Below are 23,009 nucleotides of genomic sequence, written 5' to 3'. Positions count from 1 at the left end.
TGAAAATAATTTTAAATACATAAAATTAAATGACAAAGAAAACCAATTATATTGAAATAAACTTATAACAACACTAAAAAATTAGGGCAAAAATTAAGGCTAAACATTCTTATTTTGAATGATAGGAAACAGTGGTCAAATATAGTATGATGAGTGAAATCTGCTTGTATATCTGTGCTTAACAGTTATTTGATAATCACACTGGTAATTTGTTACTCATTCCACCATGACTGCTTTTCATTGACTGTATCATGTTGGTTTGTTGACTCCCTCTTTCTCTGAGTGTAAGTAGATAGTTACCTTTTGAACTCTACCCAAGTAAATAACCCATGTATCAAAGCAAAACTGTGGCAACAGATGGAATGTTTTTGAAACTATATTAGTATAAAATAATTAGGTAATGGTAACGAGGACAAATTGTTCTTGTTATGACAACAATTGCAGTTGAACTCTGAAACAGAGTCACTTAGGAATCCAACAGGGACTTTTGCTTTGTAAGCTGATGGGAATTCTATGAAAAAAAATTCTCTCTCTCTAAGGACCAAAGATCTAAATCACCCCATATAGGTCTTTAACTTCTGATTTGTTGATGAGTTAGAATATAACTCTTTGAAAGAAAAAAATATTATTTTATATTGTCTTTCTCTTTGTCCTATTCAACAGAAAAAAGAAATAACTTGAACATAGGAATTATTATGCTGATTCTATATGTTCTCAATTCCAAGTAATTCTTTTTCTCAGAATTTTATTTATCTTGTTCTTTAGCATCTATAGATTACAATATGGTTACTAGTTTTCGATTTTAATTTGTTTAGACTTAGACTTACTTAGCTTGCTAATATTTTTTAATAGAGTAACAATTGCCTCAGGGGAAAAAAAGACAGTATGAGAGGGATTCAACTCTTTTTTAAACTTGTGATATGACCTTAAGTATGGCATTCAACCTCATTAAGATTATAGATTATAGAGCCAACAGCCATTGTACTGATTTGTTAGACGGACTTCCTCCTATTCATAATGCTTTTTAAAAAGGAAAAAAATAAAGCAAAAAATTCAGGCCCTGATTTGAAAGGAATACTCAATGTGTTCTTCCACCAATATGGCCAATCTAACAAAATAAAATTTTGATCCTTTCTCAGTTAAAGGAATCTTATGACTTAAAACAACGAGGAATAGACTTAGCATTAAGATATAACTCTTGTTTTTACTATAGATAAGGTTCTTAACTTATATTTAGGCTTTAGTTATCTCACCTATAAATTTATGAGATTAGATTAAATGAATCTTAAAATCTCTTCCAACTCAAGTATCTATTGGTTGATGCTATGCATTACCCATATTAAATTATTGCACAGACTACAATTTCTGAAGATAAAGCATGAAAGATCAAAGGGCATATATTAATTAAGTTGCCCTTTTGCTCATTACTCTTCAGTAGATCCCTAAGAAGTCAAGTTCAGACTCTTTTGCTTGGGATTTGAATCTTGAATAGTTCAGTTCCACTCTCCCTTTTTGTGCCTACAATATCTCTTGCTATTCCCTCTTAAATTTAGCACATTATTCCTTGTTGATACTGTCACTTTCTAAGTGTCATGCGTTTATCCTTTTTTTTTCCCAGTGCATGCTAAACACTCTATGACCTTCTTCATATATTGAGTTCCTATCCTCATCTTTCAAAAGTCCCCTAAATTCTTGCATCTCTATAATACCTATCCTGAATGTTTTTGCCAGTAAAACATTCCTGTTGTCAACAGTATTGTGACATTGTTTACCCTTTCAGTTCTCTGATTAGACCATATCCTTTCTCCCATAGGCATATTTTTTCCCACTAGGATTGATTTCTCCTAATCAACAGTGTGCTTAAGCTCCATCCTCTTGAGGGCAAGATCGGACAGGTTTGGGTTTATACTCTGTCATTATCTAGCTATATGAATTTTGGAAAGTTATTTGGCTCTTTGGGGTCTCAATTTTGTCATTTTTTAAAGGAATCCCATTTGGATGATTTTTATGGACACTTCAAGACCTAAAATTGTTTAATTCTGTGATTTCACAACTATGATCATTTCCTTTTACTGGGTTTAGTATTAGCTTTGAAGTTTCAAGTTTGGTGGATAATATAATGGATTCAATTATCACTAAGCCATTCAAAACTATAACTAAAATTACTACTACATGAGCATAGGATGACTTACTATGATAGAAGGTTAATTCCATCTGCAAAGTGTGTTTACTGACAACTTCAGTGTAGAAGTCTCCTATTATTGGATAATCTAGTAGGAGCTCTTTAACTATGAGAAAATAACTTTAATTTGTTGCTGTCTTTAGGTATTTGTTTATTAATATTCACCTGTGTTGATCTTTTGATTTTGCTTTCTCTTCTCTATTTTATAAACTGGGACAGCTTGATGAAGCAGTGAATAGAGCACTAGACCTGGAGTCAAAGGGACTTGAATTCAAATCTGGTCTCAGACACAACACTCCCTAGCTGTGTGACCCTGGGCAAGCCATTTAATACCAGTTGTCTAGCTAGAAAAAAAAAAAAAAAAAAGCACAAAAATAAAGCCCAAACCAAAAAACTTTAATATGTAAACTGTCTTGTAAATTTTTAATGTTCCATAACTAACAATCAATTTGGGAAAATTTATATTTTTACCAAAAGAGATAAAGCTAACTGTAAACATTTAATATATCTCTATTTTAAAACTTTTCTTTTGTTTCTACTGAAAGTTTTTCATTTGTCAAACAAGTGATTCTATGATTTTATATATATATATATATATATATATATATAAGTAAGTTAATTCCCAAATGTTAAATATCCTTGAACTATTTCTCTACCACCACCTCTCTTTAGGTGAGGTGGTTTATTGGTGTTGTTTAAAAAAAAAAAAAACAAAAAAAAAAAACACTTTTTAAGCTTTTTTGAATTTGTGGGTTTGTATTAAACTTGAAGTTAGGAAGTCCTAGGATTAAATTTCAAGTCTGATAATTATTAACTAGTTTTGTGAACTTGAGTGAGTTATTTACATCTTTGACCCTTTGTAACTCCTAAGAGCTCTTCTTAGTTGTAATGTGTCTTCTCTGTGATAATCAAAGTATGTATCCTCTCTATATTTGGATATGTAACTGGTGCTTCTGCATCACCTTTCATTTCTGTGGGGACCTGAGGAGCCCAGAAGTCTCCATAAATGAAGATGAACAGATTAATGAGAAACTGGAATGTAAGACTACATGTTTTTGTTGTTGATGTTGATTTTTTTGTCAGCTTGTAGTCCACTATTGCTAATGATAGATTTTGCTTTACCAATACAAGATGGATTCAGGTTGCAGATCTTTCTTTGACATCATTCAAGTTTTGCATAATTTAACTTGTTTATTAGAACTAATTTCAATTTTTTGGACAGTTGTTGAAATTAATTTGTTATTCTTATCTGGTTGTTTCTTTTTAATATCTTCTAATCCATACATCTGATCATTGTATTAGAAATTTATATTGTTGTTGTTCCTTGTTTACTTTCTTGTTGTCCTGTCTTTTCCCTATATGAAGTGATATTTATTCTGTCTTTTGTCTTTTTTTATTGAACCCTTCTGGCCTAGGCCAATTTTGAAATTATTCATATTATTTCTGAGAAGTATTTTTAATTTATTCTTGAGGAGTATTAGAGGTTTTTGAGAAGTTGGATTCTTTTCTATTTCTTGCTCTTATATGTTGAGAGGATTTAGGCATTTGTCTTCTAAATCCAAATGATTACCATATTATTAGTTATAGGAAACAAAGTAACTTGATATAATATGAAGAAAATGATAAAATAGTGAAATGCAGTAGAAATAGAACTGAGGCTGGCTGAATTGGATTCAAATCATACCTCAGAACTTAAACCATTTCCCCATTATGTGTCTCATCTCTAAAATGAGGAGGGTGTGTAATTTAAACATCCTTTCAACTCTAAAGTTATTATTCTACATATCAAAAGGTATCAATTGGCTAAGTAATAGTATTTTTATCATTTGTAGATTTTTTTTAAAGGCACAAATCAGATGCAAACTATCTTAAGAAATGATTTGATGGAGAAATAACATGGAAAATGTGATTGTCCCTATTCCTAGTAATTATCTCTACATTTATCCCTCTGACCACTGCCATGCATGTAGTAGGTAGTCAGTAAATATGCATTGAATTGCATATATTTTCTTTATTTCTTCACTAATCTTACTTAAGTACTAAAGAATATTTTGTAGTTGTCATTGTTTGTAGGCGCATCTAGGTAGCACAATATATAGAGTGACAGCCATGAAGTTAGGAACATATGAGTTCAATTCTGGCCTCAAATACTTACTAGCTGTGTCACATAATTCAATTTGCCTCAGTTCCTCATCTGTAAAATGAGCAGGAGAAGGAGTGGCAAACCATCTCAGTATCTTTGCTGAAAAATCCCCAAGTGGGGTCACAAGGAGTCAAACATGACTGAAACTATATAACAACAGCTACAGTTCTCTTTGAAAATCATAAATTAACAGTGTAATATACTAGTATAGACCAATACTGTATGATTATGTTTTTATGGAAGAAATGTTTTTTATTTATAAGTTAATTACTTAACATAAAAAGTATAAATTCCATGTACATAATTATTAATGCAAAATGTCTTACCAAAAATCTAATTTGAAAGTTAGGATCTAGGCATTTTTTTTCAAATATAACATGGAGCATTTGAACTTTCTGGAAGGTTTATATTTTTACCAGAATTTCCCCCATGTCTTTTTACATTATGTAGCAGAAAATTTTTAAAATAAAACAAAGGATTAATGACTTCAGAAACTATTGAAAAGCCAACATGTACCTATTATTTAAGTTCTTTGGCATTTTAATAGATCTCTGTTTCCATCACAAGGAAAATTATTTTAATTAATATAAATTATAAATCCAATATGACTTCTCATCTGATTTAATTCTTGACTACGTTTCCTCCTAAATCCTTAATTGGGGAACTAGCATCTGAGGGTTATAAATATATATGAATATAGCTATCTGCCTGTTTATAGATAATTCTTATTACTGGTCAGCCAAACTACATTTGTTATCAAATGTCTTGGATAATTTTTTAAAATACATTTTGCATGCAAAATAATAATGATAGCCTCTTTTCAACTTGAGTTTTTCTCTTTCCATTTGAGATATTTATAGTTTGATATATATGTGTATGTCTGTGTCTATGTGTCCATGTATGTATATATATGTATGTATATGTATATATATAACCTATAAATAGATAATAATGTACCCTTTATATTCTAATCATATTTTTGTTAGATTGTATCATTTCATGATTTATAGCTTTGTAATATCACCAGAAAATATTAGTATTGAGCCACTTAGTAAGTATTAAGTAATTATATTTTGCTAGGTACTAGGGAATACAAAGAAATCAAAAAGCATGATTCCTTCAAGAACCTCATATTGTAATGGCAGAAGTACATGCAAGTAACTATGACTATACAAAATATAGAAAGAGCAGATGGAAAATCATTTTTGAGGGAAGTCATTAATGGGCATAAGGACAATCATCAAAAGAAAAATAGGAAAGTAAGACTGAGTTGTGCAGGGAAAAGAAGATGTTAAGAAGGGCCATTAACTTATGGACATCTTTGAGTAGGAGACGTAGGCTAATCCTGCCGGTTACACTGATCTCCTTCAGAACTAAGGAGATTTTTTTGTTTTTATTATTTACTTATTTATTTAATATTTTCCCTAGTTATATTCAAAACATTTTTTTACATTTGTTTCTAAGACTTTTTGAATTCTAGGTTCTCTCCTTCATTCCCACCCACAATTAAGAAATCACATGAGAAATTATACAAAACATTTCCATAGTCAAGTTGGGAAAGAAAACATAGATGTTCTACCCTAACGAAAATAAAAACTTCAAGAAAAATTAAGTTAAAATTAAAGAAAAATAGAGAGAGTAATAGAAAATGCTATCTATATTCAGACTCAATCAGTTCTGTTTTGGGGTATGGAGAGGATTTTTCATCATAACTCTTTCAGAATAGATTGTTTTGTTTTGTTTTTCCTGAGAGCATCCTGCTCATCATTTTCCAGAGAACAATACTATTCCATCAGAGAAACTTGCATTGAAAAATGTTTTTTTTTTTACAATTACTCTTGCTAATTGTACTTTCCCCAATTTATTCTCTCTACTTTTACCCCTGTGCCTCCTCAAAAGTGTTTTGCTACTGACCACTCTCTCCCCCAACATGCCCTCTCTTTTATCACTGTCTCTCCTTCCTATTCCTCTCCTATTTTCTTGCAGGATAAGATAAATTTCTATCCTCCTATTGAATATGTATGTTATTTTCTATTTGAGCAAATTCTGATGTGAGTGAGGTTTACTCACTCCTCCTATCCTCCTCCTCTTTCCCTCCATTGTAAAATATTTTCCTTTCCTCTGTTTTTTTTTTTTTTTTTTTTTTTTTTTTTATGGCAGAAAATTTGCATCATTCAACTTCTCCCTTTCCCTTTCTTCCAATACATTCCTCTCTCATCCCTTAATTTCATCATTTAAAAAAAAGAAGATATCTCTTCATATTCAACTCAAACCACTGCCCTCTGTCTGTATATAATCCTTCCAACTGCCACAATAAAGAGAAAGTTCTGAGTTACAAGTATCATCTTCCCATGTAGGAATGTAAACAGATAAATCTTATTAAATCTCTATGATATCACTTTTCCAATTACCATGTTCTTCTTCAGAGTTCTGTATTTGAAAATCAATTTTTCCATTCAGCTCTGGTCTTTTCATCATAAATGCTTGAAAGTCCCCTGTTTCATTGAATGACTACTTTTTCCTCTGAAGGGTTATACTCAGTTTTGCTGGGTAGGTGATTCTTTGTTGAAATGAGAGCTCCATTGCTCTCCAGAATATCATATTCCAAATTCTTTGATACTTTAATGTAGAAGCTGCTAAATCTTGTGTTGTACTGCCTGTGGCTTCATTATGTTTGAATTGTTCCTTTCTGGATGGTTGTAATATTTTCTCCTTAATCTGGGAATTCTAGAATTTGGCTATAATATTTCTGGGAGTTTTCATTTTGGCTTCTCTTTCAGGCAGTGATCAGTGGATTCTTTCAATTTCTATGTTACTCTCTGGTTTTAGAATGTCAGAACTGTTTTCCTTGATAATTTTTTGGAAGATGACGTGCAGGCTCCTTTTGTGATCATGACTTTCAGGTAGACTAATAGATTTACAAATTACAAATGCACTGAGACTGCACACCAGACTCCCATCTTATTGCCACAGACCCTCTCCACTGACCTCCCTGTTCTTGGGCTTAGAGTTCTAGAATGTTTCAGCTCTTCTTTGGTATCTCTAGGCTGAGAGGTCTGGAAACTACCAGTACTACCTCTGATTCAGAAGTCAGGCCCAGGCTGAATTTGGGTTGGGACTACACAGACACTCCCACCCTGGTGACAGACCTTTTCTACTGAGCTTCTAAGTTGTCTTCGACTAGATAATGTTCTACTCTGTCTTTTGGAGTGTTCTGAACCTCTAAAATTTGTTTAAAGTCATTACTTAAAGGAATTTAGAGCAGTTTGGGGGAGAGGTTGGGCAAGTTCTTGCCTTTTCTCTGCCATCTTACTCCACCTCTAATTAAGGAAAAATTTAAGAAACATTCTGCTGTTTCTTTAATTCTCTACCTCCCCTGCTCCCAGTATCTATTTCTTAACAAGTTCTATTATATATTTTGCTGCTTCTTTAACAAGAACTTCTGGAAATCTGGATTTTGCCTCAGTCAAAAATAGGACAGATATTGACAAAAAAGAAATAAAGAAATAAAGATATAGTAAGGCAGAGAATCAAATCTGCTAAACAAAATAATATAAATTCTACTAGCTGGGTATGGTGAATCATTGTGGTGATATTCCTGTCTTTTCTACCTAATTTATCAGCAGGCCCATTCACTTCAAATTAATTAATAATTTTACCATTGTTACAAGTTTTAATAAATTCTTCTTCATTTTTTCTTTCATATATACAAAAGTTGAACTCTTAGTTTTTCATCTTGGTTTGAAGGTGACTGAGATAACAATAGCTATATGAACCAGACAATAGTAGCTCTAGAAAGGTTTACTAAATTAGAAAGGCTTTTAACATGATGACTGTGTGTGAATTTGCTATATGAATACTAGCTTAGTTACTGAGATTTATCTCCAGAAATGATTATTTTTTACCAAAAGATGATTTTATTTTAGTTTACAGTATACAAAAATATCAAATTTCCCTTAGTTCCGCTAAGATCTGTTTGCTTCTGCAATAATAGTGATAGAGTGGCATAAAGGGAAAGAAAGTACAAAATAATCATTGTTTGGGAACTTCCACAAACTATAATTTATTTCTTTAGATTCTTAATGGTAGATCTTTGACAACTAAAGAGTTAATACACTAGTAGAAGAACTAAATCAGTCTCTTCATAAATAAACAAAAGCAGGCATATAAAAAAGTTGGAGCTAAATATAATAGATGAATGGCTCACAAGTTTTCTTGGGAGAAAAAATTTTCTATTATGAGCACCAATAGACCACCATGAGCTATAGTATATGCAATGCACTATATTGCAAGGAATGAACTTAATAAATACATCCTATGAACAACTTGAAAAGATATTTCTAATTGAGATAGAGTTCTAGTATTCAGTTATTTCAATGCAAAATAAATTCTTGCAAGTGAAAAACTACCTTGGAAAATACAGTTTGGGATTAAAAGATAAAATAGATCAAAGATTGGTAGAACAATACTAAACTTTATGAATTCTTTCTTCAAAACTTATTTTAAGAAATATTCAAGAAGTCTATTAGATGTTGAGGATACATATATAAAATTAAAGAGGCCTTGCCCTCAATAAACATATTATAATAGGAGAAAAATCATACCAAAGGAGTAGTTTCCAAAAAGGGGCACTTTGATCAGACAAGTTATATGGTAGTGAAAAAAGTTTCAGGTAATGAGTTGACCCATTCCATTCAAGAACAATGGCCAAGTCAATTTGATTGTGGTTCATGAATCCAACACTGGGGAAGGACAGAAATGGAGAGTAGGACAAAAGCATACCACAAGGCAGCAAAGCATTTGGTGAATAGACAATAGACAGAAAGTAGCAGACGAACTAGAGTTTTCCTCAGAGTGTTCTGAAAAAGAAAGTCACTAATCAGGACTGTAACCCCAGGTTAGAAGTTTTTTGTAGAGTGTCAACATAACTATTGAGAAGGAAATATCTGAAAAGTAGAAACTAAAGTAAAGTATCATGGTTGATGATTTCCTGAAACCTGAATTTTAAGCAAAGGTTTAATATCTTTGACTATCACCATACTTCCTAACTATGGATTGTCATTCTTTCCTTTGCTCCAAAGTCTCTGCTTTCTTTTAAATTTATCTAGCCCATCCATGCTCATTTTTAGGTAAGCTGAAATATTCAGATAATCTTTTTTTATTTTTTTTTAATTTAACTATATTAAGATATACTTTAACATGTTTAACATGTATGAGACTGTCTGCCATCTAGGGGAGGGAGTGGAGGAAAAGAAAGAAAAAAGTTGGAACAGAAGTGTTTGCAAGGGTCAATGTTGAAAAATTACATGCATATGTTCTTTCAATAAAAAGCTATAATAAAAAAGAAGAAAAATAGTAGTTAAATAATACATATGTAAAAAAGTTAAATACAAAATAGAAAAAGAAAAAACTGAAAAGGTAAGGAAAAAATAAACATTGCCATATATGAGACAATAAATATGAGACAATAGATTTCCATTTCAAGAAAGCCTATATAATAAATAAATACTATACATTGTTTTCAGAGATGTCCATCTTTGCTTTCTTGTAGCTTTCTTTTATTCTCTGCTATGTACTTTTTACTTTTTAATTTTTTTCTTCTTTTCCCTCCACTACCTCCTACTTCCCCAAGGCTACAATTAATCACTGATATATTTATTTAACATATACATATACATATATTTGTAAATATACTTATAAACACACATATATTTAAATATATACACTCAATATATAAAGTATTACAATACTTGCAATATTTAAGTGTAACTGCTTTTAGGTCTTGTGTGATTTTTTTTTCTATTTTACTTTCTCTTCTTTTTTAATACTATTTTGTTCTTTTATTTTATTCAATTATTTCTTCTATTATTATATCAAGATTCTTTTCTTTAATCAGAGCTTTCAGATATCTTAGTTATTCTTATATTTTCTCTTGAACTGTTATCCTTATCTGTTGTTTTTTATGTGAAGTATCTCACATTCTCTCCATTTTTTCATTCTTTATATTTTGTTTTATTATTTCTTAGTCTCATAACTTTGTTGACTTGCCTTTGTCCAATTCTAGTTCTCAAGGAATCGTTTGCTCTTTAAGATTCTGGATCCCCTTTTCTAGTTTTTTTTTTTCATAATTTTTTTATAGATGGGTTGTAAAGGACCTATAGAATCAGAAAAGGGTTTAGCTGGTCTTGAAGTGAGAATGATAAACTACACAAGGATTAACATAACCGAATAAGGATTAACCTTATTCTGCACTAATAGACTCAAGATTCTAAAACAAATGAACAGTTTGAAAAATTTAAACAGATTGGTTCATTCTCTGACTAGATTTTTGCAAATACTAGACTAGACTAGGACAAATCATATAGGAATACAAGGCCTGGAGAAGTGGTAATTGGATATTAATTATCCAAGAAATGAAGAAAAACTTCCTCATAATGTTCTCATTACTTTAATTTTTTTTCTTTTACTCTTTTGTTAATCTTAGTTGACTTGATTTGGGTAATATTCTTTTACTTTAGAGAATAAAGTTTAGGTTTAAAATCCCCATTGATTCTTAACTGTAGAATATATGAACCTTGAAGGAATTTTTTTTATAAAAATTTCAAAATAATTAATATCTTTTGTAATTCCATTTACCTTATTTTATGTAATAAAACACCTTTTTTTTTTTCTGACAAGGGTCCATAAGCTTTACCAAACTGCCAAAGAGGTTCATGCATGACACAAGCAAAAAGTTATGAAAATGCTTTCATTTGACATATTCTTTAAACTCTTCAAAATTCTGTGATTTCATTAATGTGGAAATTATTCCCATAAAACTTTACTTAAAAATTTTATGTGATAAGAAAAAAGAAAGTATAGAAAAAAGTTACCAGCTGGTATCCAAAGTTTTGCCCATGTTGTTTTTTAAATATAGCTAAACTGTTCCACTGATAAATGACATTATTGTACCTTCTTTATTTTAATAGTTCTGTCTTGATATCTATACATGATATGATGAAAAATCAAAGCAAAGTGAAAATTTTGAGATATTTTACTACATTTTACATTTACTGAATTTATATTTACTTAAAAATATCTTTACATCAATTCACTAATACATGGATTAATTTTCCATCAAGGAAGAACTTTTCTACATTTGTCTTTCTATAGCTAGTTATTTCACATTGGTAGAATACCATATAATTGAAAAAAAGAATATATATTTGATGTTTATGAGAATCACTTACATGTACTCTTTAGTTATATGCCCCTGTTTCAGCTCCAGCCAGCTACTCTTGAGGCTAAAGGTGAAACAAACTAAAAGAATATACACTGAGCGCAATCTCAGTACTACTTGGAAAAGCAGATAAACAACAACTTAAAACCAATATCCTGCAGTAACATTACTTCCTTACATTAATATCATCTGTAATTTCTTCCGTGTAGTTCTCAGAAATCTAAATTTGTCTTGTACTTGTAATGTTATTAAAGAGGAAAAAAAAGTAAAAAATAAAAATAAAAAATAAAAAGCATTCCCCTCTCTCTCCTTCTCTGTCCCTATTTCTCTCCCACCTTCCCTTCTTCTCTCTCTTTCTCTTTCTCTCTCTCTTCTTTCTCTTTCTTTCTGCCTCTCTGTCTCTATCTCTATCTCTGTCTCTTTCTATATGTCTGTCTGTCTCTGTCTGTCCCTCTCCCCCTCACTCCTCCCCTCTCCCTCCCTCTCGCTCCCTTCCTCCTTCCTTCCTACTCTCCTTTTCTCCCTCTCTCCTCCCCTCCCCCCCCCATTTAAAGAGATTATATTCTTAGGGTTTTGAGGAAGACCTCCTTCATATTGGGTTAACATTCTTTGTCAAGATTGAAGAAGACATTGTAGGAGTAGTTCAGGATGGCCAAATATAGATGGTTTGTTACCTGTGTTACTAGACCACATTGATGACCTTACAGATTCATTTATGTATTTGAGCAGGGGTTGGAGAGGACTTGGTGGCTTTTCTGCTATTAACACAATGTATTTTAATAAGAAAACAGTTAATGGAAATTCCAATGTCATATACCATTTTATCAAGAACTTTGGTTGTTTTTTCTTTAAATTTCGCAAGATTTCATAGGTAATGACTGAGAAGGAATGAGCTAAAGTCCTTGTTCTATAATTTTCCATATATACATATATATATATATATATAATGACAATAATTTCCCCTGGAGGTTGTTCTATATCTTTGATTATAGGAAGTCTTTCTAAAACAATCTTACAATGACTTTTGATTAAACTGATTGATCATGGCTCATTTGACTGGTGCCATATGCTATGTAGCCACAATCTGAATCTCTGTCAATGATGCTCTCAAACAGTAAGAACCAAAAACAAACAAACAAAAAAATCATCAATTGATATCAATTTATTTTGCTTTTTTGGATGTATGTTTGCTCTGATGAAGAAGTTCCAACAATATACTTTAATTGTGGTATTAAGAGTTTACCATTACAGTAGAAGAGAAAGTATATGATTTATATATATATTATATATAAATACATATAATATATAAATGTCATTGCTATTGTTTTTCTGAGAAAGATTGTAATGTTTCAAGAACACGGTCTTTTTTAAAATATGACTTTTTATGTTTCCATTCTCTAGTTAATTCTGAGCACCATGCAAAAATTATTTTCAAGCATTTCTTTTTAGAATGCAGTAATTATTTGGCAATGCTAATTTGTCCTGCATTGGTTTTTAGAAACTTTTCCTTGAAATGTTTCCCCCCTTTCTCTTAGAGGTGATATAATTCTAGCTGTTTGTTAAAGTTATAAATAGATAGATAGAACTTGTATAAAATATTCTCTTTTAATATAGAAAAGCATAATGAATGTAACTCTTAGATACCAATTATCCTGTGAAAATCCCCAGAAAATTTTCTTATTCTTAGTACTAGTTTTCCAGAACATATGAGTGAACCATCAGGAGATGAAACATAGTTAGGAATCATTGACTTATTCAAGTTATTTTCTTTTTTTCTTTTCTAACATGATGCCTCATGAATCAATTGATTCAATTATTGTAAGAAGCATATAGTTTATTTTATATGGACTAATATAATCTAATATAATCAAACTGCCGTTTATAAAGAACTGTGGAAAACAGCATCAGGACTCCCAGTGAAACCATATGATACGTCGTTTGATAAAATACCAAAACATACCACAAAAGAAAGTTGCAGAGTCCATATTTCTAAATATTGTCAAAAAGGAACTATGTAACTATTTGTCTTGGTTGGTTTAAGTTTTCACTTACCCTTTGGCAAGGAAGTAAACTAGATTATAGATCACTGCATATCTATGATTCTATTCACTCTTAGGTTGCAGGGGAGGAATGGTTTAGAGAGGAGAAAAGTATGAAATAAAATTGAGTGCTAGTACTTACCAACAAAGAGCGTCTATAACTCTTTTCTCTCAAAACCCATATGAATGAGAAATTTTAGCATTTAAAGTTTTGATCACTTTTAATGAAGTATTTGCTTGACTATAGGATTACTGGCTATTCACTGTTAACAATCCTCATTTTTTATTTGAGAAAATTATTTTAGAAGATTCCTACATACCTATGATGATATACCACTATAAAGCACACTTCAAATCAAATAGGATATCATAGGATTGTAGTTGGTATTCAGCATGTTTTTCGTAGGAGAAGTTTGTAGGAAAAGATTGATCTAGTATATACTTTTCTTAATATTTAAATATCTAATTATATCTATAAGAAATCAACTTGAGTTCCTTGTGGTTAAGTTTTCTTAGTAAACAGTATGGAAGAAAATGGAATGAATCTTAGAGAAAAATGAATTTTAAAAGTAACCAAGTAGGAGTTCCCAAAATTTAACCCTATTTAGTTGGGGTACATTTTTTTGAATTCCAGAAACTTGAGTCTTCTAAAGACTTCCAAAGAAAATTCATTAACTTAAAATTACGAATCAATGATAAAAATAACATATATTAAGATAAACAGAAAAAAACTTGGGAGAATCCAAAGGATTGTGTTGAAAATGATGAAAGTAATGACATATGTGGATGAGGTGAAAGAAGTGGGAATTTTTGTCCTGAAAAAAAGAAATTTAAGGGGAAATGATTTATGATTGCAAATATTTGAATGACTGTCATATGAAAGAGGTATTGGATTCTTCTACTTGTCCACAGATGACAAAACTACAAGTTATGAGTTAAAATCACAGAGTCATATTCTTCAAATTGTAGGATTTCGAAATAGAAGGAACTTTAAAAGCCATCCAGTTAAACCTCATGCCCATTTGTTTTTAAACATCTGGAAACCAAAAATCAAAAAATAACATGACTTGTCCAAGGCCATATGAGTAATAAAGATCTGAATCAGGATTTAATCTCTGACCTTTGATACTAGAGTTGACACAGTCCACTGCACTGAACTAAAATATAAGGAACAATAAAAGCTAACAATAGGAGCAGTTTAAAAATAGATTATTCTGCTTCAAAAAGGAAAGGGGAGAGTAATTCAAGGCTTTAGAACAAATTTTAAATTGCCACTCAAATACTTTTAGGTGGGGGTTAATGACTGCTGGAGTCCCTTTTGATTGTGAATTTCTGTTATCTGTGACACCCTGTGAATCAATTTTACCTGTCCATTCATGTATTAGGGATTATTGAGTTATTCATGTTACTTATGTTAACCAGAAAAAAAAAATGACTTTATCTGTTTTCTTTATGTTCATCTATCCTAGTTAGTTTTATGAGAACAAGATTTTGTTTATTTATTGAACTTCTGTGTAAGAATTATTAATTTTTTCAAATGCTTGGAGTCAGCTTACTTAACAGTTTCTCTCTCTTTCTGTCTTTCAACCATTATTATTTAGAGTTACTGTTTAAAGTTTCCTATTTAAAAATGACAATTTATCTCCCCTTTCTTGGATGGTTAGTAGGACAGTATAATCAATAAATATCAAATATCTATTAAGCATGTATTATGTTCCAAATCTAGTACTGGGTCATAGGGATATAAATACAAAAATGAAATAATCCCTGGGAAATGATGTTTAAATTCTAAGTATCATAATTGAATCAATAATAAATGGAAGCCTTAGTTTGATGCTTTATTTTAACGTGGAAGTAACCTCATATCATCAAAAGCTATTCCAATGAATTTCAAGGTCCTGACAATCTGAAGACACAATATGGAATGTATATCTGTTGTCTAAAGAGAAATTTATTACCAGAAAGTTGGGTACCAGATAATGATTTAATTGTGGTCCCCAAAAATCATGCGTTCCAATTAAAGAGTAACTTCATTCTGCATCAGTAGCAAGGATATCCACACAGAAATGAGTCATGGAATTTTTGAGGAATTAATATTTTAATACATAAACCATAGATTATCTAACCTAGGGATTGGGCAAGCTGATTTTTTAAAAAGTGTTTTATAATCACTGAAAATTCATTTAGTATTTAGCATTTATAACTTATTTAAATATGAAGGCTAAGGCTGAGCTTGAGCAAAGGGCCTGTATATTTGCTAAGAGACCCTTTTGTTTGCTTTCTAGGACCAATGGTTTTGGCGAGTGAGGAACAACAGGGTGATGGATGGATACCCCATGCAAATTACTTATTTCTGGCGGGGATTACCTCCAAGTATTGATGCGGTATATGAAAACAGTGATGGAAATTTTGTCTTCTTTAAAGGTAAAATTAATTAATATCTGACTAATTGAAATTCTAAATGGAGTTTTTAAGGAATCTTTGGAAAATATGTGTGCAAACATGCATATACTTCCATATATATATGTAGTGTATATATAAAACTACATCTATATGTATAGTAGCTGTTCCAATTGGTGAGAAACATTTAACCATAGAAAATTAGTAAACGTTCAATAATTTAAAGCCTTAGGAAATTCTGAATTCCATACACACATATTTCATATGTATAGTAATAACTACACATGTACTTATAGGTACATAAATACACAGTATATTATAATTAAAAGAATATTTCATGGTAATAGTACACAATGTTTGAGCAGTGAGGTTTGAAGTCAGAAGACGTACAACCAGAATTTTATCCTTTTCGTTAACTTTATGGCCATGGAATCAAGTCATGTAATGAAACTCGGGTTACTTAAGTTTAAAATGTAAATTACTATATTGAGCAAAACAGTGAAAATCAGATTACTTAAATTTAAAATGTACATTGTTGTATTGGATGACCTTATTACTTAGGATTAATATTACTTAGGCCTACATCCAATTTCAAGTTCTGTCATTTGCTAGTTATATGACTTTAGGAAACTGTGTCTGTTTCCTTATCCTTCCTGTTCTAATAGTCTAAGATCCTATGAACTTTAGAATAGGAGACAATAATATCTGCTCCTCCTGCTTCACTAGCTTGATGTGCTCATCATATGAGATAATGTATAAGTATAGTGCATTTAAAAATGTAATATGCTATTCACCTATAAACACTGTAAACACCTCATAAACACTGATAGTAATGATATGGTCATTGATTCATTCTATCTTCTTCAACACAGTGAAGTAGATAGTTGTGATTTTTCTGATGAAATTGTCAAAACTAATTAATATTGGTACCAGATGGATTGAATAATTTGAAATATCAAATATATTTGAATAATCTAGATGAGCTCAATAGAAAAAAGTCATCTCCTCCATGCCATGATGTCTTTAATTGTATTGCAAATTACTAATATTTACAAAGTTCTACAGTCAAAGAAATCTGAATGTGTCCAAATAGTGTAAAAAACAGGAATGAGTACTATGTTGATAGATTTTATAGAAATTTTTGTAAATATTCAAATTAGCATTATACTAAATGACATTTATTTCACTTTACTTTTAAATATAATTCTCTCTGAATTTACAATTAAATTAGACTGAAATTTTCCATTTTTTTAATTTTAAAAAAAGCAGAAAAATATTAACAAATTCTTTAAAAAAAGATTCTCTAGGGGAAAAATACTTCTGTCGGAGCTACATTCAATAAAAGTATAGTGCAGCAAGTACTGGATTTGTAAATAGGAGCTGATTTTAGGCATGGATTTGATACTGATTATAATGGGCAATTTCACCATATAATTGTTAACAATATACAATTCTATAGACATATATATATATATATATATATATATATATATATGCTTGTATAAATCAACAGGAATTCATTAAGGGACAGTAATATACTATGCATTGTACCAGGGGCTAGGGAAACAAGTACAATGAATTAAATAATCTTTACTCACAAGGAGTTTACATTGCAATAAGAGATATCAGGGATATTTATAAATGTATTTAACATATATATAAAGTGCTTGGGTGTAATTTACTTTATTTGGAGAATAACAGCAGTCCAGAGGAGGTAGTCAATAAAGGCCTGATGCAAAAGAGTTTGCTTGAACTGCATTTCAAAAGAAAAGAGGGACTTTATGAATTGGAAGTAAAAAAGGATTTGCCAAGCATCAATGGTAGCCATTGCTTAAACACTTCCTATTTCCAAAATTCCCTATTTCTGTCAAAGGTATCATGATCCTTCCAGTGTCTCAGGCTCATAATTGTAGCATTATTTTAAATTTCTCATTTTTCTTCACCTCACATAACTAATCAGTACCTTTAGTACTTTATGTCTCTCATAATCAATCCCTTATCTATACTCACACAGTTGGCAATTTACTTCAGATATTCATCACCTCTGATCTAGATTATTGAAGCAGTCTCAAATTAATCTCTCTGTTACCTTTTTCACTTCATCCTATACCATCAGTGGCTGCCAAAATAATATCCCATAAATATAAATATGTCATTCTTCCAGGTAACCAACTCCAATTTATCCTTACAGTCTCATTGGATATTAATTTTCCTCCCACACTTTAATATCAAGGCACCACCACAAGTGCACACCAACACTTTATCTCCATAACCTTGTGCCATCCATCTTTTATGCCAGGAATTCATTTCCTCCTTATTTCTGTGTCATATATAGTTTGGGCAAAATCTTCAAAAGTGTTTTCTGATCTGCTAAATGCTTATATGCTCTCTCTCAAAATATCTTATATTTTTAAGTACCATGTGAATAGTACATATATATGTAATGGACTTATTATTTCCTATTAGAATGTAAGATCATTAGAATGAATGATTATGACATTCTTCATATTTATATAACCAGCAATTAGTACAGTGACACAAAGAAGGTGTTCAGTAAATGATTGACTCAATAAGTTGCCAAGTCTTATAATTTCTTTTTCTAAAATATCTTTTGAATGTATCTCTTCTCTACTCATACATTCCCAATTTTATTTCAGGCCTTCATTGGCTCTCAGATGACCTGTTGCAAAAGCCTTCTAGGTTTTTCTAGTTGGATTTTCTAACTCATTTTTGCCCACTCTAAGTCTTCCTTCTTATGACTGTCAAAGTGATTTTCCTAAAAGAGAGGTGTGATCATATCACGTTTACCCCTACTCGATAAATCCCAGAAGATGTTTTTTATGTATATTTAGGTTCAAATGTAAACTCTGCTTTTGAATGTTTAACTTTCTTCACAATCTGTCCCATACCTTCCCCCTTCTTAGTGGTGTTTTAATTCTTTAATTCCTTCCTTTTCTTCTACAGTCCAGTCATTCATAATTAATTACTTGATGTTCCTCATACATGATGCTATGCCTCCCTTTTCCTTCTGTTTATAATGGCATATTTACAGTTCTCTCCATCATAACCTGTGCCCCTTATAAACTGTGGTTTTCTTTAAGACTCAGGTGAAACACTATCTTCTATAGGTCTTTCCTAGTGCTCCCAAATTTTACCACCTTCACTCACCTCCTAGCTGACCAAAAAGAAGCACTTTATTTTCTTCATATTTCTTTATATTTTATGTCATACTCATATGCAAGCTCTTTGAGAGCAGGATTTATTTTTGCTGGTTCTTTGTATCTTTGGTGTTTTCCAAGTATTCAGTGATTGATAGCCACTGACAGTGGAGTAACATAAAGAAAATATGAATTTATCTAATTATTTTATTAGATGCCTTACTGTACATGTAAAGCCTATATTACCTAATATCAATCACTATACATTATAGTAATTGAACCATTATCCTTCTTTCTAATTTATTTTCCATTTTTAATGTTCTGCTGTGTCTAATTTCCTGTGAACATGCATAGTCTACATATCCAGATCTGATCTCTTTTTTATTTTATTGCTACAGATAAATACTTTGTTACTATCTTGTGAGTTATTTCTTGAGGCCAGATCTAATGTTAATCTTTGTAACAGTGAGAAATAAAACAAGAACACTGGAGTCTGATTATGGAGAGCTTTGAATGCCAAGATAAAGATTTTGGACTTTATTTTCTAAGCTTTGAAGAATATTTGAACATTTTGGAAACTTGATCAGAATTATGTATCTAGGAAGTTAATGCGGCAGTGGTGGATAGAATCATTAGATATGGGAAAGGTTAAGTAATAAGGTACACAAGAGGGACTAAATAGTTATTGAATCATCATAATAAAGGTGGACCTATCTGCATCAATAGAATTTCCATCGCAAGATTTACATACATGAATAACAAGAGGGTGAATCAGAAAATTGAAAAGCTATCTAATCTATTATCATTTTCTGCTAAAGCACCATAAGAAAACATATCAGTTTTTTGTTTTTTTTTTTTTTTTTTCCTGACAATACCCTTTTTTACTAAGCAAAAACTACTCTATGCATTAACCGTCTGAAAATACAATTCAGATAGGGCATCTTATTTTCTGCTTATTGTTATTAATTGTGTAGATTTCCTTTTGTTCTGTGTTATGGTGTTTTATTCAGCTTTCTAGCATTGAGCTTCCAATTTCAATTGTCATTTTCTGAATTCAATTTCCTTTTCTAAGAATCTCTCTCTTTCGTATTCTAAAAGTTCTTAACTCCATGAAAATTGAGACATATATCATTTTTGTACATTGTGGAAAGTCATAGATAGTGGGGGAACTCTAGATGAGTATAAGACCCTCCAGTCCAGGCAGGGAACCAGCTGACCATGTCTGGTTTGGCTCTCCATTACCCCTAAGGGTGTGTCAGCCTTCCTGAGAAGTCAGGGGATGTGATAACCAGTGTTGTAATTTTAAAAAAGAGTTATTATACTAAGTGTCAAAGAGACATCTACACATAATAACAAGTAGTTTATGTGGTCCCGCATGTGCATGATATAGTTATGTAAGGATATTAGGGTATATAAGGCTGATAGAATTTAAAATAAATAAACTCCATGTTTGACCATCTATGTGAGTTTCACCTCTTCATTCCTCAGCTATAATCAAGGTTTCAGGCTGGTACTAAAATCCTCCAGAGAGCTATTCCAGACCTTACAGTATGTGACCATTTTGTCTTATTTGACTATGCATATTACTTACCTGGATTTTGTTTTTCTTTATTTTTTTTTTCTGAGGAAGGTGGGAAGGTGATAAATTATATTCTTGTTTTTTGAAAATATGAAAAATTTTTTTTGATCTTCACAAATTTACTAGAAAGAAGTATCCCAAAATTTATCATCTCCTTGCATTATTTTCCACTTCTTCCTGAACATACATTTCTAGGTCTACATCTTTGGTCCCTCTTTTATCTTGGATAATTTTTATCATAGACTGATAATACATTTATAATTTTAATATCATTCCTTTTTCCTCAGTTGAACTTTACAAACCCAGAAGTTCACAATGATTTTTGCAAACTTTTTTGATCTTCTCCATTTCTTCCATATAATCAATTTTAGACACTTAGAAATATACCTCAAACATCATGACTTTTATTAATTATTATCTATTGCCGTTATTATCAATTATCCATGAATTTCATTTGTTTTTCCTCCAATATATTTATATAGTTATATATATATATATATATATATATATATATATATATATGGAATATATATATATTCCATAATGTATTAGATTCCATAAGTGTTCTTTTGGATCAGAGCTAAACTATGAGTCAAAAACTTTGCATCCAATATTCAGATACTGTCCAACTTTATATTCCTCTTCTGGTTATTTAATTCCCTTATTCCTTAATTTCTCAATTTGTACAGCAAGAATAATAGCACTGACTTCAAAGATTTTTTTTAAGATTAAATGTGATAGTGTCTACGGTTTTAAAAATCTTTACTGTTATAACTTCTCAACATTTACACACAGGAATTCTGGTTTTGTCAATCTTTTCTCTTATGATAATTGTTCTATCCCCTTTAATTACCTATAATACCTGTTAGAGTTTTTATGTTTTTTTTTGTTTAATTTATTGAGATGTTTTCAGAATTGCTCTTAGTAACCTATTCACAGATGTGTCCTGATTTTATGAAACATTAGAAGTTTCTTTTGTTTCTTACATTTATCTGTTCTCATACCAAATGACTGTTCAGAATTTTTAGCAATTAAGGTACTATAAATAATTTCAATGTTGCTTTTCTTCTCCACTTTTAGTTACCTTTTCCTGCCCTTCCCATTCTACCCCATCTTGGGTAATACTTCCATTGCTTTCCTTCTGCTCCTTCCATTGATCTATAATCATAGTTTTGGTTTTGCTTTATCTTTTCTTCTATGAAAATGCACATTATTAACCATATTTTAAGCTTTCATGAGAATTTTTGGGATATAGGCTTAATTGAAAGCATTTATTTAAGCTACAAGTACACACTTTATTCTTGGGAGCATATTGGGACCATAGAAAAGTAGTAACATAACTAGGGAGAAGTAGAATGACATTAATGTCAATTTTTACAGTGAATATTGTGGAGTAGATTGAAATTTTAACCAATGCCTCAGCACTTATTCCCCAAACATATAAGGGTAAATACAAATATGTATTATAGATTTTAGAAATTCCTAATATGGAAATAGAGAGTTTGAACAAAAGGAAGGAGTTATAATTTAAATAACTTGGGAATGTAGCAATTTTTGCTTCTTAAAATGTGTAGTTCAAACTATAAATTGTAAATGAAATAAAGTGCAATTTACATGGATAAAAGAAAATCAATTCTTATTGGAAATTCAATGTCCTTATTCTTGAAATTCTTTTTCTTAAATTATTTGATTTATATATATACACACACATATGTGAATGTATATATGTATGTACACTCAAGAAAACAGTTATTTAAGAAGTAGTCAGGGTAACATAAGTATAGAATGAGTGATGGCTTTGAAGTAAAAACATCCTACTTTGCATTCTGGCTATCTAGATTCAATTCAATTAACATTTATTAAGTACTTGTTATGTACTAGATGCTAAAAAAAATATACAACATAGTAGTCCTGGCTAGCATGTAGAATCTAGAGGCATGATTATCTCAGTTCAAATCCCACCTTAGACACTTAATCTGGGCAAATAACTTAATTTCTTGGTACCTCAGTTTCTTACATGTACAATCTCCCTGCCTTCTGAGATAGCTCATTCTATCCTGGGCAGCTCTAAAATAGTAACAGTAATAATAATATATATATAACAACTGAAGGTTTGCAAAGTTCTTTACATATATCATATCATTTGTCTTTTACAAACACCTTGGATAGTAGCTGTTTTTATTCTTCACATTTTATAGATAAGCAAATAAGTCTGAGGAGATTAAATGACCTGCACAAGATCACATAGCTAAGAAGATATCTGAGGTATCATCATGCTGTCAACTGTGC

The 23,009-nt window shown here is 30.8% G+C and overlaps 1 protein-coding gene across 1 annotated transcript in view; it reads left to right on the top strand.

Annotated features, from left to right (window-relative positions):
* MMP16 (matrix metallopeptidase 16) overlaps positions 1 to 23,009 on the top strand; it is a 388,493-nt gene that overhangs the window by 341,183 nt on the left and 24,301 nt on the right. Inside the window, exon 7 of the mRNA XM_031947021.1 lies at positions 15,869 to 16,007. Coding sequence (XP_031802881.1) covers positions 15,869 to 16,007 — 139 coding nt within the window. The remainder of the gene's footprint in view (positions 1 to 15,868; positions 16,008 to 23,009) is intronic.

The sequence above is a fragment of the Sarcophilus harrisii genome, chromosome 1 (assembly GCF_902635505.1).
Source record: "Sarcophilus harrisii chromosome 1, mSarHar1.11, whole genome shotgun sequence".
In the NCBI taxonomy this organism is placed as follows: Eukaryota; Metazoa; Chordata; class Mammalia; order Dasyuromorphia; family Dasyuridae; genus Sarcophilus; species Sarcophilus harrisii.
This window is presented reverse-complemented; position numbering and strand designations above follow the sequence as displayed.